General features: G+C 59.4%; 1 protein-coding gene and 1 long non-coding RNA gene across 2 annotated transcripts in view; one reads left to right on the forward strand and one right to left on the reverse strand.

Annotated features, from left to right (window-relative positions):
* The window catches only part of LOC105524556 (nucleolar protein 4-like), a 40,670-nt gene that overhangs the window by 17,341 nt on the left and 5,401 nt on the right, over positions 1-17,928 (forward strand). The window contains exons 3-7 of the mRNA XM_011959852.1: positions 10,423-10,700; positions 12,644-12,829; positions 12,911-13,102; positions 13,400-13,522; positions 13,991-14,192. Coding sequence (XP_011815242.1) covers positions 10,423-10,700; positions 12,644-12,829; positions 12,911-13,102; positions 13,400-13,522; positions 13,991-14,192 — 981 coding nt within the window. The remainder of the gene's footprint in view (positions 1-10,422; positions 10,701-12,643; positions 12,830-12,910; positions 13,103-13,399; positions 13,523-13,990; positions 14,193-17,928) is intronic.
* LOC105524549 lies at positions 12,798-16,678 on the reverse strand. The gene is made up of 4 exons (XR_001003781.1): positions 16,347-16,678; positions 16,018-16,253; positions 14,714-14,859; positions 12,798-13,068 (listed from the first exon to the last, which is right to left on the reverse strand). It is a non-coding gene; the product is annotated as an uncharacterized LOC105524549 (long non-coding RNA).

Consider the following 17,928-nt stretch of genomic DNA (forward strand, 5'->3'; position numbering starts at 1 on the left):
CTCTCTTGCAGTGGGCTTTTAAGCCAAGCCTTCTCCCTAACACCTGCTCATTATGGCCGTGTCCATTGCCCTCACCCTAATTCTCACAGCTGAGGCCAGAAACCAGGACTGGGCCCCATTCTGCGGGTGCAGGTCCCACCCACCCCCACCCCAGGAGCAAGAGCTATTTGTTACTCCTCAAGGCTCCAAACACCCACAACAGATGAGCAGGCGGCGGCCTCCTGGCCTCCCCTCCCCCAGGAGCAGAGAGCTGGGGCCCAGGCCTTCCAGGGATTGGCTGTAGGCCACACTGGCAGTCCTCGGTCACAGGAAAGTGTCCATCATCAGCTGGGCCGCGGGCGGCACAGACAATGCTGGGCTGTGCTGGGCCCTGGCTCGCCAAGGGGTGAGAGACGCCGGGAGACAGCACCGAGAGATCCCTTTATCCAGGAGCGAGCAGGGCCTACACAGCCCTGGCCTTGTCCGGGGTGCTGGGGCCTTGGGTCTCCAGAGGACAAGCTCTGGCGCCTCAGGAGCTGAGAGGTTCACCTACTGATACAGCGGGGAGGTGAGCCAGGCATGGTGGCTCACACCCGTAATCCCAGCACTTTGGGAGGCTAAGGCGGGCAGATCACATGGGGTCAGGATTTTGAGACCAGCCTGGCCAACATGGCAAAACCCCACTTCTACTAAAAATACAAAAAAATTAGCCAGGCGCGGTGACAGGCGCCCGTAATCCCAGCTACTCAGGAGGCTGAGGCAGGAGAATCGCTTGAACCCAGGAGGTGGAGGTTGCAGTGAGCCAAGATCACGCCACTGAACTCCAGCCTGGGTGACAGAGTGACTCCATCTCAAAAAAAAAAAGAAAAATGGAGGTGAAGGTGAGCCTGGACCAGTGGGGCCATGTGGGGATCAGTGCCCTTGGCCCTCGTGGCCGCCCCTTAGCCCAGGATACATACAGAGCTCTTGTCCAGCAGGCTCCTCTGTCAGGCCAGGCCCTCCTGAGGCACCTCCACCGGGAGCCTGTTCAAGGGTGACTTTCCCAGGAACCAGGAAGTGACCAGGCCACGTTGGCGTCATCACCCCGACCTAAGGACTGCAATGCACCAAACCCAGACTGGCTCCCGGGAGGGCTGGAGGAGGCCTGCAGGGGCTTTGGGGCCAGGGCCCTGCCCCATGAATCATTCACCCATGGTGGCCTGGAGTGGCTGTGTTTGCTCTGAGAACACGGGGAGCGGGCTGTGTGTGTCCCAGCTCGATCTTTGCACACTGAATTAGTGTTTATTTCTCACCACCTGTGCTTGGCCTGGAGGACGGGGCCAGGGAAGGCACCCACACCCAGGCAGTTCATCCTGGGAGCGCCTCCCCGGGGCATCAGGGGCCAGTAGGTGTTGGGGGAGGGGCTCTAGGAAATGGGGCAGTCCGGTAGCAGGGGTAGGGAATTGTCCCACAGTACAGATGGGCAAATCAAGGCTGGCCTTGGAGGTTCCCAGAATGCCTGAGAGCACTGGGTGGCCTAGGTCGTGCTTTGGGGCTGTCTGGGTGCCGCCACTCATCCCGGGTGATGGGCCAGTGACTTCCCCCTGGAGCCTGTGGTTCCTCCCTGATGTCTGCTGCAGAGGGTGGTGGTGCAAATCAGGCATGATGAGTTACCCACCGCCTGACACTTGGGACCTGACGCATCATAGGTGTCCGCCTTCCCCTCCACTGAAGGTGGTGTCTGTCTCCAGGGCCCCACCGCTTGAGCCACCTGTCCCAAGGCCTGAATATCATCTGCAGCTTGGACACCTGTCTAGGGGCGAGGACCCCCAGGGTCTCTGCAGAGAGAAATGATTTCAGTTTTAGGGGAAAATCTAGGTGTGCGACGTCTAATTCAGTAGCCAAGGACGGCTACCGAGCCTTGGAAAAGGCTAGTGCAGACAGGTATGCAATACGTGCTGCGTCTTGGTGGCTCCATAGGAAAGAAGAAGGTGAAATACCTCAGCTCTGATAACACGGTGTCGACTATTGAAATGGTAACATTTTGGATATATTGGGTTAAATAAAGTAGATTATTAAAATTGATTTCACCTGTTTCTTTATTACTTTTTAAAATGTGGGTACTAGGGCACTAAAATCCCTCATGTAGCTCACTCTCTGTTTCTGTCGGACAGCGCTGCTCCTGACTGTGAGGGACTAGATTGGCACCTGCCTAACGAAAGAGTGACCAGAGTTTCAGCAGGAATCCTGCTGCCCGGGCACTGAGGGGCACACACAGAGGAGGCATGTGCTGTGGGGGTAGAGGCACTGGAGCTCCGGGGCTGCAAATCAGGGGCAAGTGTGGCACTCAGATGGGTGGCATGGGCTTCCTGCCCCGTGGCTGGGACTGGATCAGGCTGTGTGAACCACAGGGACAGAGCAGGGTACTCAGGAGAGCAGCTTTGCAGGCAGCCGGGGCCTGAGGGCCACGTGGAGAATGTAGGTGCCCTGTGTGGCCTCATCACCCAGGATGGTAGGGTCCTAGTGGTCCCCCATTTGACCTCTGCGCCCCTCGTGCCTTTCCGGAGGAAGAGCTGGGCAGCCCGCCCTGAGCCTGGTGCTCCTTGGAACTATGCATCATGTAAACACGGCCTGGGCGCTGGCCTTTGTCAAAGCAGGCAGGGGGCCAGCCCTGGGGAGGTGTGCGCCTCAAATTCAGAGTGGAGTCAGCACCCCCAGACCACAGACCAGAGCCCTGCTCTGGCCCTCACCCCCAGACCACAGCCCAGAGCCCTCCATGGCCATGGTGGGCCTTGGCTCCAGCAGTCTCCCACCCCCCCTCCCCCGTCGCCTTGCTGTGTGTGAATTATTGATGCCCCTCCCGTCCCCTGCCTGGCTGCTGCTGTGACAGAGTCTCGTGGAGGCGGCACTACCTCCAGCAGCCACACCTCTGGACACAGAAGGCAATCTGCACGCAGGGCCTGCTGGCCTCCAGTGGCTGTGTACCTGGCCTATGGTCCCAGGGATGGTGGGCCTTCCCATTCTCCGAGCCTAGCCTGGGAGCTGGCGGGAGTCGCCCACCGGGAGAGGGTGCCACTGGCTTTGGGCCCCAGAGCGCGGTGTGGCGATTGGTGGTTCACACAGAGCTGGGCTTGTGCGGGCTGTGGGGCACTGGCGCCCACATAAGGGCATTGTTTGCTGAGGTAAAAGGGGTTTTTGTCTCCTTCTGGAGACGGGACAGAGGGAGGAACAATTTCCCCCATTCATCACTAATTCCTCCATTTGAATAGCAGCACATTGCCCCATGTTCAAATAGATGGGCACGGCAGTCCTTCCCTGCCCGTAGGCATTCTGGGCACAGGTGGTGGGCTCCGGGTCCTGCCCAGATGAAGTAGTCACCCTTTGCCACAGTGAGGAAGGCCTAGTTTTGTAGAAATGCTCAGAGGGGGTGCATCCCCGGCTGCTTCCCCAAGGCCCCTCAGGACACCTCTCTGCTGCCCACGCAGCCACAGGCTGGGGGCAGGCCCACCCTGCTGCCATCACGCTGGGCCCCAGCAGGCTGGCCTCAGGGGTGACCCTCCTGGAGAGGCCTCCTGACAACAGCAAGATGGGGGCCAGGTGGGAACAAGAGGTCACCTGGGCAGCCTTAGATTCCACTTCCAGCTCCAGGTGTGGAGGGTCCATCCAGAACTCCCAGCTTCCCACTGAGCCTCCCAGCTGGAGGCCTGCACCCCGTGAGGCCTGTGTGCTGGGGCTTCGGTGCCCATGGAGCCAGCTGGGTTTCTTCACAGAGTCATAAAGTGCCAGAGCCCAGGAGGGCGTCAGCGGCAACTCCCAGGATTGTAGATAAGAGGAGGCCCAGGAGGTGGCAGTGCGCAAGGTCGCCTAGACTGCAGGACCCTTTACCCGTGCCATCCCTGCCCAGACCCCACTGCATTCCATCCCAGCATGGGTTTGTGTGCCTGTCTGTGTCTCTTTTAAATCAGTTTTTTGTTTGTTTGTTTGTTTGTGTTTGAGAGAGTCTCACTGTGTCGCCAGACTGGAGTCCAATGGCGCAATCTCGTCTCACTGCAACCTCCACTTCCCGGGTTCAAGCGATTCTCCTGCCTCAGCCTCCTGAGTAACTGGGATTACAGGCATGTGCCACCACGCCCAGCTAATTTTTGTATTTTTAGTAGAGACGGGGTTTCACCATGTTGGCCAGGATGGTCTCAATCTCTTGACCTCGTGATCCGCCTGCCTCTGCCTCCCAAAGTGCTGGGATTACAGGCGTGAGCCACTGCACCTGGCCTAAATCACATTTTTTTAAGGGTTGTGGGAGGCAGAATTCCAATCGGATCAAAACCCAGCTGCCCCCAGTCTCTCTATTCCTTCTTTCCCCAGTGACAGGCACGTTCTCCTGGCCAGGTGCAGTACGGGGTGGGTGTGAGGATTGCAGCCAGTCCCTCCCGTGGGCATCAGCCCTTCCGTGGGCACCACCTCCTTCTGTGGGTACCAGCCTCCTCAAGACTGAGCTGGGCATCATGGTGAGGTCCCCGTGCGGAGCGATCCCAGCCCCCAGGTCCCATCCCTTGGCCTCTGCCAGGGAGAAGACCCTGGACTACTCAGAGACCAAGCCATTGGTGTGAGCCTGCCCCTAGCCAGCCTAAGCAATAAGGAAATTGTCAGTTCCCTCACCAAAACCTCTAGGGCCTTCCTAGGTGGCAGGCACAGATGGATTCCAGGGGATCATCTGTGCCCCCGTCAGCCCTGCTTTCCCCAGCGTGGGCCTCCCTGCGCCATGGGCCCAGCAACCCCAGGTAGAGAGTGCCTTCCCAGCCATCGCAGCAAGAGCCCCCGCGTGACGTCCTCGGGTCCAGCTTGGTCACATGCTCTCACCAGTTGCTGTGATGGGCTGACTGGCCAGGCCTGGGGCATACATTCACCCTGGGGAGCCCAGGAAGACTCAGTTGCCCTCACCAGCGGGAGGGGTGTGATCTAGGGGGCAGCAGGAGCCATCCAGGCCCACCCAATACAGCTGCACCAACTCTGGGTCTCCAGGGCTGGGGCCGCTTCTGTGAAGGCTGGGCACAGGCCAGAGACACAATAAACACAGTAGTATTTCTTCCAAGCACTTATCCTCTTCTTGCAATACTACTGTGTTAGAGGGGGCCGGGCGCGGTGGCTCACGCCTGTAATCCCAGCACTTTGGGAGGCTGAGGCAGGCAGATCACGAGGTCAGGAGATCAAGACCATCCTGGCTAACACGGTGAAACCCCGTCTCTACTAAAAATGCAAAAAATTAGCTGGGCATGGTGGCGGGCGCCTGTAGCCCCAACTACTCGGGAGGCTGAGGCAAGAGAATGACGTGAACCCGGGAGGCAGAGCTTGCAGTGAGCCAAGATCGCGCCACCGTACTCCAGCCTGGGCAACAGAGTGAGACTCTGTCTCAAAAAAAAAAAAAAAAAAAAAGTAGGTAGAGGGGTCAGTGTGCCAGAGTGGGGCGGGAGCTGGGCTTACCGAGAAGGTGACCTTTACGCAGAGCCCTGGAAGTGAGGGACTGTGCCAAGGGGACACCCAGGACAGAGTGGAGCAGGAAGAGGGAACAGCAAGTGCCAAGGCTGGGTCATAGCTGGGGCAGGTGGGTGAGCTGTAGGGGCTCACTGGAAGGGCCTGGTGGGCCCAAAGGAGGGACCTGGCTTCCAGTTGGAGTAAACTCAGCCTGTGTGGCTACAGCTGGGATCAAATCCACTGCTTGTGGGGCCAAGGGACAGGCTGGACCAACCCCACCCCAAGCAGCACCTCTGCCCCTGCTGGTTCAGGAGGCGTCAGCCCTTGCCCCACCATCCCTGGGATGGCTTCTGCAGAGCCATGGCCCAGAGCCAGTGCCACAGTGGAGATTGGGGCAGGCAGGGAGGGCTTCCCTGAGGTGGTGGTGCTCGGGTTAGCACGGAAGGGTAAGCAGCAGTCACCGGGAGTAGGGAGAGACCATGGCTCAGGGGCCAGAAAGCTGGTGACACCCCTTTGGAGCCCTGTCTGCTCTGGAGCCGTCATGTTTGATTTGTCACTGCTGGAGCACGCGCCCCGAGGGCAGCAGAGTCGCCCCTTCCCCACAGGAGTCCCTCACTGGGCCCGCCTCAGACTGCCACACGCTGGGCTCCAGGATCCCCAGAAGCCCCCGTTGCAGTCTGGGAGAGCCTTGTGCGTCGGCAGTGGGTGAGTCACGATGTGAGAAAAGGTGGGGTGCAGGGAACCAGGGTTTCCTTTTGAGCTCCTGCCCCATCCCGGGCATCATCCGCACCTTAGAACCGTGTTTTATGGCCGTGGGACCCGCTCTGAAAGGAAACGGAGGCTCCAGAAGGTGGAGTAGCCTCTTCCAGCCACTCCACAGCTCAAACCTGTGTCCTCCCCAGTCAGCAAAACATGGGCTTCAGGTTGTAGGCAGCTCCCCAGAGCGTGTCGTGCCAGGGCAGCTGTGTGGGGTGGCGGCTGCCTGAGCGGAGCTTGGGGGTAGGCGAGACCCTGGTGTCACTGGGGAAGGCAGGCTTTTGCGATCCATGTTGTGCCTCTGAGTGGGCTCTGTGTGTGTGGCGTGAGAAAATAAGATAATGGCAGATAGAGTCTATAAACTAGGGCTACAGGGCTGTTTTTGTTCTGGGTTTTTGTGTGTGTGGTAAAATGTGTGACATAAAATTTGCCATTTTAACTATTTTTAAGTGTACACTCCAGAAGCACCATTATTTCCATAGCTTGTTCATCCCCCCCAACAGAAACTCGGCACCCATTCAGTAATAACTGCCCGTTCCCCCAGCCCGTGGAGCCTCACTGTGCCTTCTGTCTCTGTGAATTTGCCTGCTCCAGATGCTGTGCAGAAGCAGAAGCACTTGCCATCTTTGTCCGTCTGGCCTGTTTCCCACAGCCTCATGTTTTTGTCATCCACATTGCAGCACTTTTCCAAACTTTGTTCCTTTTCATGGCTGGATACTATTCCATCATATGAATAGACCACATTTGTGTACTCATTTACTTGTCGGGGTTTTTAAAAATACAAATAATGGGTTGGGCACAGTGGCTCACGCCTGTCATCCCAACACATGGAGAGGCCAAGGTGGGAGGATGGCTTGAGCCTTGGTAGATCGAGACCAGCCTGGGCAATATAGTGAGACCTCATCTCTACAAAAAAAAAAAAAAAAAAAAAAAAAACTTTAAAAATTAGCCAAGGCCGGGCATGGTGGCTCACACCTGTAATCCCAGCACTTTGGGAGGCCAAGGCAGGCAGACTGCCTGAGGTCAGGAGTTCGAGACCAGCCTGGCCAACATAGTGAAACCCTGTCTCTACTAAAAATACACAAAAGTAGCTGAGCATGGTGGCTGGTGCCTATAATCCCAGCAATTTGGAAGGCTGAGATAGGTGAATTGCTTGAACCTGGGAGATGGAGGTTGCAGTGAGCCAAGATTGCCCCATTGTACTCCAGCCTGGGCAACAAGAACAAAAATCCGTCTCAAAAAGAAGAAAAATTAGCCAAGCATCGAAGCATCGTGGTGTGCACTGGTGGGGAGATCGCTTCAGCCCAGGAGGCAGCAGTTGCAGTGAGCCCTAATGGCACCGCTGCACTCTAGCCTGGGCAACAGAGCAAGACCCTAAAAAAGAAAATAAGCCATGTAAATCAGTCGCCAGTATTTTAAAATCAGTTTACATAATGGTGCAGATTTCCAGTTTCTTCTAACAGCTTGGAACACGTGGCCAATACGAGGTCCTAGCACCTGGTGCCTTACGGGTCTTACCTGTCCAACCACTTCCCTGGCCAGACTGGGGTGGCGTCTAAGTACGGTTAGGGGAGGTTCTGCCCTACGCATGTCGATCCCCAGCCAGGCAGCCGGGGGCACAGCCCTGAGGCAAAGGTCTTGGTAGCTGGAGAGTCTGGGCCCCAGTGTCAGGCATCCGACCTGGTGGAGGCTCCAGGAGCACCCTGAGCAGCGTGTGAGTCTCAGGAGCTCACACCCGGGGAGGGCAAGTCCATCTTCTCGGGAAAACCTGATCGGGAGGTGGGTGATGGGATGACGGGATGTTACCTCTGGCCCCGTGCAGGGTGTGGCACTACAGCCAGCCTTGGGCCTGGTGCCTGTGATGAATGCAGTGACCACTGGCTTGCTGTGTGCCAGGCACGATGCCCACTGAGGAGCAGCCCCTCCTTCCAGAGGGGGAATCTAAGGCCCTCCAAGGTCAAGCAAGTGGTCTGTGAGGGTGGTGTCGGTATGTGAAGTCACACCTACAAGGTGGGTGAAGGATGGGCCCCACAGCTCATGGGAGCGGGAGTAACCAGCCAGCATGGGTGTCATCCCTGTCCCCCACGGAGGCTCCTGGACCTCAGGTGCAGGGGCTTCTCCGGTGACAGGGTCTGTCCTGGTGGGGCAGATAGCCCTCATGATGACCCTGGGCCAGGTGAAGGAAGCACGAGGATCCCTGGCAGGGCTGGACAGCAAGCTGGGGTTGGAGGCGTGAATGGCTCCTTCCTAGGGACAGTGGAGAAAAGTGCCAGCCTGAGGTGGCAGCGTGGAACCAGACCTTGAAGGCTGGCTGCCATCTGCTCAGCTGGAGGTATCATGGCAGGCAGATTGTAGAGCCCCAGCACAGGATAGTGAGGCTGGGCTGGGGGACTGCAGAGGTCACAGGACTGAGAGTGCCAGTGGCCATGGGCCGGACTTTTATTCAGCTGCAGGAAAGCATGGGACAGGGGAGTGAGGATTAGGCCTGGCTCTCACAGGCGGGATGTGGGTGGCCTGGGCGCTGGAGAGCAGCCAGCAGGGGCTGCATGGGGAGCTGGTCTGGTTCCCGGGTGGAGGACAGTGGGCACCCCCATTTTCACAATTCACCTTCCCTGTTACCCACAAGGCTCAGTAAGGCACATCTGTCCCTGCAGGAGGTCTGGCACCTTGGTTGCAGTCATTACTTTGTTTCCAGGCCAGCATTCAGTAGGTGCTCAGTAAAGATGCTGGGCAATGTGTTCACTCCAGACTGGGCACGAGTAGTCAGTGGGGTCCTGGGGACTGCCAGCGCGGGCCGGGACTCCGAGGATGCAGCCAGTGAGGGGCAGCTATGGGCGGGCTTTGAGCAGAGCCCGGAGCTGCCCTGCGGGAGGATGGAGGGAGTGGTGGAGCTAGGCTGCCCGGAGGAGGACAAGACGCCTGGCCCAGGGGACCTGCGGCAGCCGAGGGGGAGGGGTGCACTGCTCCGCCGTGGTCTCCCATCGCCCTCTGCCCGGCCCGGCTGCTTGATGGGCAGCCTGGACCCGCCCCTGGGCAGCCGGGAAGCCAGCAATTGGTTGGGGCGCTGGAGCCGCTCGGTCGCCATGGGGACGCTCTGGAGGCGCGCGTGCCCAGTGCCCTGCACCGGGGACTAAATCTTCATAATCTGCCGGCTGGGAGGGTGGGGGTGGGGTCCAGCGTGACCCTGGCCTGGGGGAAGGGGTGGCAGGGTTCGCTGTGACCACCCCTCCCCCATCCACGCTGGGTGCAGGTGCGGAGCCGCCAGGGTCACCCGTGCGTCCCTGGGACCCTCGCGGGTGCTCACCTGACAGTGACCCCGGGAGTTTCCGTGCAGCTTCAGCCTCTGCCGTCTCAGCTGAGCAAGCAGGAGGCCGGGGCTGGAGCTGGGGCTGGGTGGGCAGAGAGGCCTGGAATGTATCTGGAACTGTCTGGTCTCCCGGTTCAAGTTTCCTCCCCGGCGTCCGCAGGCTGGCGGTGCCGCACTCTTCGCGGCAGGGGGCGCCCTCGCAGTGCTTTGCCGAGGCTGCCCACCCTGAGACGCCGGGCAGGCCCACTCCGGGGCCGCGTGCAGACCCCAGATCCTGCAGCCCCGGCTTGGCATGTCCCAGGCCACGGGGCCTGCACGGAGCACGGATCCGGGGGCCACCGTGCCTGTGCCTAGGCTGCCAAGGCTGAGCTGGGCTTGCTTGCAGGAGGGAGTGGATGGCTGGAGGTCACAACAGAGCCATCCTTCCTGCCTTGGGCAGAGGAAGGAGACATTTGAGGGCCCACTGTGGGGAGGGGCTCTGAGAGCTCGAAGCTGCAAGGCAGTGCCAGGCAGCAGCAGCAGGGTGGGGTGGGAGGTGCGGTCCTGGGAGCTGGGGAGAAGGGAGAGCCTGGCCGGGCTTTGAGGGCCTCCAGGGCCCTCTGGCAGGCCACTCACTCCTAAACCCCTGGAGCTGGGCCTCCTTAGGCCTGGACATAACGCTTGCAAGTTTGGGGTGCAGGAAGACCCTCCATGCCCTGCACAGCCCTGCCTGGCCACTCCCCTCCTGATGGCCCCTCTGTTCTGGCAGAGGGGACCCTGTGGCTGCATCAGCTAAGGCTGTGGGCTGGGGCAAGTTGCCTCTGAGGTGGGGTAGCAGCACTCATCCCCACCCAGGGATCCTCATGAGGAAGACACAGGGTGGGATACTCTGAGGTGGCTGCAGTGGCCACAGTGCGTGGGATGGGGCCTCACACCCAGGCCTCTCATTCCAGATGACTCCTCCTCTGAGAGTGGCAGCGGCAATGGCTCCTCCACCCTGAACCCTTCCACATCGAGCAGCACGCAGGGCGACCCTGCCTTCCCCGAGATGAATGGCAACGGCGCCGTGGCCCCCATGGACTTCACCACGGCCGCTGAGGATCAGCCCATCAACCTGTGTGACAAGCTCCCGCCGGCCACGGCACTTGGCACACCCTCCTACCCCTCCGATGGCTGTGGTGCCGACGGGCTGCGGAGCCGAGTCAAATACGGGGTGAAGACCACCCCTGAGGTGTGTGGGGCTGGGGGCTCAGTCTATTTCTTTCTGTAGAGGGCTGTCATGAGGCGAGAATGCAATTGTATACACCCAGAACTTAGCTGGAGCCAGCCCATGTGTGTGACACCAAGCCAGGGTGGTGGCTGTGGCTGGTATGCCATCGGGTTCCTGGTGAAGCTGTGGGATGGGAGATGGCTTGGAGTGTGCCCTCAAGCCAGGCCCCCTTCTCCAAGTCTGGTTCCCCATCTGTGAAGTGGAGCTGATGGTCCCTGCCTTGGTAGAGACGGTAGATGGATATGCATCCCCACGACCCGTCCCCTCCCCCAGAACAGCATCTGCTGTGGATAACAGCAAGTGGCCACTTTCGGCACAGCCAGGTACGAGGCCTCCCACTGCCTGGTTTCTCTGCGTGCCTGTCCCCATTTTATAGGTGGTGCAAAAAAAGGGCAAGGGCCCAGGCACGTGGGCAGTGGAACTCCTCCCTTGACCAGGCTGATGGAGGGTGGGCACAGCAGGTACCCCTACCAGTGGGCATCCCCCCTGCTTCCTGGGGCCTCCCTCACACTTCCACAAGCTGCCTCCGGGCTACTAAGGTTTCCTGCAGTAGTGCCTCTTCTCCAACCCGGGCCTGGGGGCCAGAGGTGCCTTCCTGGAGCCTGCACCTCTGGACAGACTCTTCTCCCTCCCTGGCATCCTGCCCCTATCCAAGTCTGTATGTGGACGAAGTGACAGGCACCAGGCCAGTGACCCTAGGGGACCGACCCCCGTGGGCCTAGTCCCAGGGAGAGAGGCCTGGTAGGGGCCGTGCTGTGGGACCAGGTGCCAGGCAGTACACTTCTTCCTGGATTTGCTCCTCAGTGAGTGCTGTTCCCCTCTGGGCTGTGCCATGGCCATGCTGCCACATCACAAGGTCTGACCATGCAGCCACCTGTTCCTTGAGCCTGCCTTACCTGCTAGATGCCAGCCTCCTTGAGGGCAGGGACAGTGTCCCCAGGCTACTGCCAGTCAGGATCTGAATGAGTAGTTGGGACACATCGAAGGCACAAACTTTCCAAAAGGCAACAGTGGTCCTCAGCCGTCCCAGAGCAGTGCCCCGAGGCAGGGGCAGGAGACAGGTGGTGTGGGAGCTGAGCCATGAAGGATGAGAAGAGGGGGGAAGCACAGAGGAAAAGAGGAAGCTGCCTCTAAGGAGAGAGGGGCAAGGGGGCTTGTCCAGGGAGGAACTCGTGGTGGGAGCAGAGGGCTGGAGCCCTTCTCTGCTGGACGACAGGAGACTGCTGGTGGAAGCTGGATCTGGTTCCCTTTCCCTTTCTACCCACATATTCTCAAGGGGCCACTGTGTTGTCCTGGTGGGGGTGCAGACAGGAGAAGTCCAGGCCAGGAGCTGCGGGAACACATCCTGCTTAATGGACCTGTCGCCTTGGCTGGCCACCTCGCCCAGCCCATCTGTTCCTCCTCCTGACAGACAGCATGCTCGCTGCTTTGGTGACAGCTCGGTTGTCAGCTTGGGGTTGTAGCCCCTTGGGGATCAGAGAGGAAAACCCTGAAGCCAAAACATATCTTGGCACAAGAGGAGGCTGGCGGGTGGTGGGAGTCCTTTCCGTGTCTGCCTTTCCCCTGTACATGTGGCAGGTCCTGGTGTGGACCTCTGCTGAGGAAACAGGTGACACCCTCCTAAGTGCTCGGCAGCCCCAGGAGCCAGGTCTCTGCACACACTGTTGCAGTCGGTCCTCCCTGCGGCAGCCCAGGGAGGCAGGAGGTGGTAGCATTGCTGTCCCCATTGCACAGATGAAGAGAGCAGAAGAGAGGAGTGACTTGCTCAGGGCCTCGCAGCTGTGGCTCTCGTGGCAGCAGGGCGTGCGTGCCACCCTGGTCCCCAAGCCCACCACCTGTAGGAGACCCAGCAAGGGCATGAGCAGCTGCTTGGCCCAACCGTCTGCCTCTTGCCCTCTTTTTAGTCCCCCCCCTACAGCTCTGGGAGCTACGATTCCATTAAGACTGAGGTCAGCGGCTGCCCTGAGGACCTGACAGTGGGCCGGGCCCCGACGGCAGATGACGACGATGATGACCATGATGACCATGAGGACAATGACAAGATGAACGACTCTGAAGGCATGGACCCTGAGCGTCTTAAGGCCTTCAACGTGAGCACTGGCCGGAAACAGGTGGGATGGGGATGGGAGCAATGCCAGGGTCGGCCCTTCCCATGGCCCGTGTCTCTGCAGATGTTTGTGCGTCTCTTTGTGGACGAGAACCTGGACCGCATGGTGCCCATCTCCAAGCAGCCCAAGGAGAAGATCCAGGCCATCATCGAGTCCTGCAGCCGGCAGTTCCCCGAGTTCCAGGAGCGGGCCCGCAAGCGCATCCGCACGTACCTCAAGTCCTGCCGGCGCATGAAGAAGAACGGCATGGAGATGGTGAGTCCCTCCTCCCTGGCCCCCACTTCCCCTCGGCGCCACCACTGACCTCCTGCCACACTCCCAGGACGCCCGGGCCCTTTCACCCAGGGTCTTCCCGGGAGCCCTGGAAGCAAGTACCATAATCCCTGGTTTGCAAATGAGGGAACTAAGGCCCAGAAAGGTCATATAGCTCTGCAGACTGAGGCGCTGGAGCCCAAACCCCACGCTGGGCCACCCACCCCTGGGGCAGGGTCTCTGCACAAGCCCAGGGCCCCCACGAGCCCCATGCTAGCTCCATCCCCGTTCTGCCTGCAGACCAGACCCACGCCACCCCACCTGACCTCGGCCATGGCAGAAAACATCCTGGCAGCCGCCTGTGAGAGCGAGACGAGAAAGGCAGCCAAGCGGATGCGTCTGGAGATCTACCAGTCCTCACAGGTACCTGCCACAGCAGCCACTACAGGGGCCACTCCCGGGCAGCCAGGGAGAGCAGATGCAGGGAGGGCAGGCCTCCCGGGCAGCCAGGGAGAGCAGGTGAGGGAGCTGTGATGGGTGCAGTCGGGGAGGGGCAGAGGGGGAACAGGAGGGCAAAGACAAGGAGAGGAGGGGGGTAGAGGTCAGGCGTGTTGTTCTCAGAGGTCTTCAGACCTCATACGGAAGCCTGGACTTCATACCGAGACCAGAGGGCCCAGATCAAATATGCTGACAGGGAGATGAGCAGAGTCGGGAAAAGCCCCCAGCGGGGAAGGTGGCCGGGGGAGGGACAGACAGAATCCCACAGGTCAAACCACAGCATTGGGTCCCAGGAGTCCTGGGGCCGCAGCATTTATCCACCTTGTATCCAGGGATGGTAGTTGGTGCCAGCTGCCCCTTGGTTTCCCCAGCGCCCCCCTCTCCCCTCTGCAGGATGAGCCCATAGCCCTGGACAAGCAGCACTCGCGGGACTCCACAGCCATCACCCACTCCACCTACTCACTGCCAGCCTCCTCCTACTCCCAGGACCCTGTGTACGCCAACGGCGGCCTCAACTACAGTTACCGCGGGTACGGGGCCTTGAGCAGCAACCTGCAGCCCCCTGCCTCCCTCCAAACAGGAAACCACAGTAATGGTGAGTCGGGGGAGGCCTGGACTCTGGCTCCCTGACCAGCAGCACCCAGTTGGGTCTGCAGAGCGGCCCCCGGCAGGGTAAGGGGTAGGGGGAAGCAGAGGCCTGTGATGGAAAGGGACTGCCTCACAGCACAGGGAGCAGGAGGGGCGGTTCTGGCACCCTCCCACTTCATCGTCTCAGCTGGTCCTTAGATTGGAAGGTGAAGGAGACTTAGCTGGTTAAAGCAAAAACCTACCGCCCCCTTCTCGCCGCCAGTGATGCTTGCTCCACCGCTTCCCACCTTCACTCCCGGCGCCTCTCACTGATTCCGCTCCCCTAGGGACCCTGTGGGTGCCGAGTCCCAGCCAAGGGCCTGTTCTTGACCTGAGTTGAATCTCCACAGCCCCATCTCACCCATAGTGACTAAGGCTCAGTGAGACGGCTGCTGGCCCGGCCCAGCTGTGGCCCCGCTGGCCTGCAGGGCGGCTCCCTCCCCAGGCCTCGGCTCAGGGCCTGCCTTTCTAGGTGAAAGCTTTTCTCACCCGGGTGCTGGGCCTCAGTTCTTGCTCCTGCACTCACGGAGCCTACATCTGAGACACCCGGGGTGATGGCGCACACCTGCTCCCTTGCTCCGCTGCTGTAGCTGGGTGATTCAGTAGGTGCTTTTCCGGTAACTTCCCAGGCTACTCTGCGCAGATGGGGCACAGACCATTAGAGGAGACAGCCCCCGAAGAGACAGAGGCCTCCTCGTGGAGTCAGGTGCTGCCGTGAGCACGACCTGGAGTGGGGAACCTCAGACCCCTTTACTGTGAGGCCAAGGGAAGCAGGGGAGGAGTGGGGTCAGCCTGGTGGGTCACAGGACCTCGTGGGCCAGGCACTCGGGTTGTGTTCTGTGTGCAGGAGGAGTCCCTGCTAGGTTTTAAGCACAGAAAGGCCTTGAATTGTGTGGTCTGTCATTCTGTCTGCCCTTGTAAGAAGGTTTGAATGGGGAGAACAGGAGGCAGAAGCCGTGTGCTCTGGGGGTCGTTTGGAAGCCAGGGAATGAAGGGAAGAATTGAGGAACTTGAGTAGGTTGGAGAAAGGTGCCACCTGTAAGCTGGGGAACTCTGGTGCGAGGTCTTGGCTAAACATGCCTGAGGATTCCCTAAGCCCCTGTCCTTGGCTGCAGGAGACCCCTCACTGTTCCTGGGCAGCAAGGGAGGGAGCTAGTCCCCACCCATGGCAGGAAACCCAGGCCGCCTCCACTCACCTTGACCCTCCACCCCCCAGAACCAGGAAGTGTATGCAGGTCCCTGGAAGATTCCTGCCTGGGCTTAGCTCCTCATCCCTTCCTAATGCCTCTTAACCTAAAATAAGAGGCCGCCTGGCCCTAATCCCTGAAGCTAAGGCCAGAGTGGCCAGCACAGTGAGAGGTGGAGTGGCTGTCCTAGGTGGGCTCCTTTCATTCCGGAAAGAAAAGCCATCCCATAGCCCTGCCCTCCCTATACATGGGAGTCTGCGGCCCAGCAGATGAGGTGAGGGTGGCCTGGGGCCTGCTCCCTCCTAGCAGCAGGCGATGGTGACAAGCCTCTATCTGGTGTCCACCCAGCGTGTCCTATCTCAGGGGTGTTGCTGCCAGGTTCCCCTGACCCTCCTAAGGGCCTCTCATGGTGGGGCTGGGCCTGTTTCAGGCCTGCCCTGTTCACACCTGCCCAAGAGGCACAAACAGCAGCCAGAGAATGATTCTTCCAGGGAGGCAGCTGGCTCTGCCCTTGTGCATCCTGGGGCCTCAGTCTCCCATCTGTGAATACCCTGGTTCCTTCATGGTGGGTGGGGAGGCCACTGAGGCAGAAATCTGGTCATTTACCTCCTCGCCTAGGGCAGCCCCTGTCCGTGAGCACTAGCACCTCATCTGAAGAACATTGTTTAGATCCTCCAGCAGTTGAAGGAAGATGACAGGCAGCCACGTGGTTGCAGGGCCACCCAGCTCCACTGGCCTCCCCAGCCTCAGACTTCCAAGTGATTGTTCAATCAGTTTGGTACCTCGGCTGGGCAGCCGTATTAATGGCTCAGAGCTCCTCACTTTGTTCAGTATGTTGTCATCTGGAGATGCAAATCAGCTTAGATAGAATCAGGCTCGGCCTGTCTTGCCGGGGGTGCTGGGTAACTCGTGCTCGCTCCTATGCCTCTACCCACCATGTGGTAGTCACTCGGCAACCTGAGCATCTGGCTGTAACCAGAGTCTGCATGGGATGTCTCCAGATCGGATCGGCCACAGGAAACAGGGACCTTCTCCTTTCCAAGCCTCAGCTACAGCCCAGGAGAGAAGGGAGGAAGCTCTGAGCACAGGCATGAACAGGATAGCACTTGGGGAGAGGAGGAGAAAAGGACCTGGGGCCACTGCTCATGTTGACTATGCCAGGAGGCTCTGACCACTCCCAAGCATGATGCAGAGGGGACCAGAGCCACCCTAGAGGGAAGCAGACCCTCTCCTCCCCATCCCTCTGGGTCCAGCCCCTGCAATATCCAGAAGCCAGCAGAGGTACTCTGGTTCCCAGCTTCTCAGTCCCCCATTGTGACACCACCTTGGGAGTCAGTGACCTGCTTGGCTGCTGTTTCCAGACACGGCCCCAACCCTTTCCCCCTGTGTTTGACTTTAACAGACTTAACTCTTTCCTTAACTCTCAATTCCAAGGACGCTGTTTAGAAAATAGTTCCTAGGACTTCCTCCTTGGTGTCCCACGTTCTCTGGCCAGAGAGGAAATAACCCCATGTGACAAACTGTCCCATCTTAGGCTCCAGCTTCCTTCCCCATTCGGGGGCTGCAGCAGCTTCCTTTTAGCTGCAGTCAGGTTCCATAGTTTATCCTAAGATGTCACTTCCAGTCTGGATGCCTCCAGGGACAAGAGCTTGTCCCTCTCTCTTCATAGCCGCATAAAAACTGCCATGGAGATGCAATCATGAGTGAATGTGGCCATTGGAACCTTCAGGGTAGTTGGGGGAGCCTCACACCCCCGTGGAAGAGAAAGCTGTGGGGAAGGGACTCCAGGGGGAGGGCAGAGAACAGAGAAGCTGACCTGGCTGCATCAGAGAAGGCTTCCCAGGGAAGCGGCAGCGCTGCCTGCACCTGCCCAGATTCTCTCTTTGACTGTTTCTTGCTGTGAACACCTTGCAGGATGCTTTTCAAATTCCAGGAGCTTCCAGGTCTCCTGGGAGCCCACTCAGAAAGCCCTGAAACCTGTTTGGAAGCCCTTTCCTACTGTGCCAGTCTAGGCAGGCAGGCCTCCTGCGGGCTGAGAAGGAGCCCGAGCCTGGGCTGAGTTTCACACCCGGCGTCTCAGCTTCTGCTCACAGGAGCCGCTTAGTTTTGGCAGACCAGGGCTCTGAGGCCCAGAGAAGTTAAAGAATTTGCTAGTGAAGTAGCAGAGCAGGACTTGAATCTACACTTGCCCGACTCCAAAGCCAGTAGCTTCTTGGGAAAGGCCAAGAGAGGACAGGGCCTGGCGGTCCCCTCCCCAATACGCACACCCCTCGTGTGTTTTAGAAGATGGCAGGCTCCCTCTTTGCCATCATCATCTGAGGACAAAGGGCAGGCAGTGTCTCCAGAAACCAGTCCGGGTCTTGTCCTGATCGTTCGGCCCACACTCCCTCGTATCCCAGCAGCATGAACCCTCCACCTCACTCAGGCACAGGACTCCTCCCAGGAGGGGGGATTCGAGGTGCTGAGGCCTAGCAGAAAGAGGCTTCACACACCCAGCCCCTTCCTCCATCCACTGGC

Source organism: Colobus angolensis, unplaced genomic scaffold (assembly GCF_000951035.1).
Source record: "Colobus angolensis palliatus isolate OR3802 unplaced genomic scaffold, Cang.pa_1.0 Scaffold114, whole genome shotgun sequence".
Taxonomy (NCBI): domain Eukaryota; kingdom Metazoa; phylum Chordata; class Mammalia; order Primates; family Cercopithecidae; genus Colobus; species Colobus angolensis.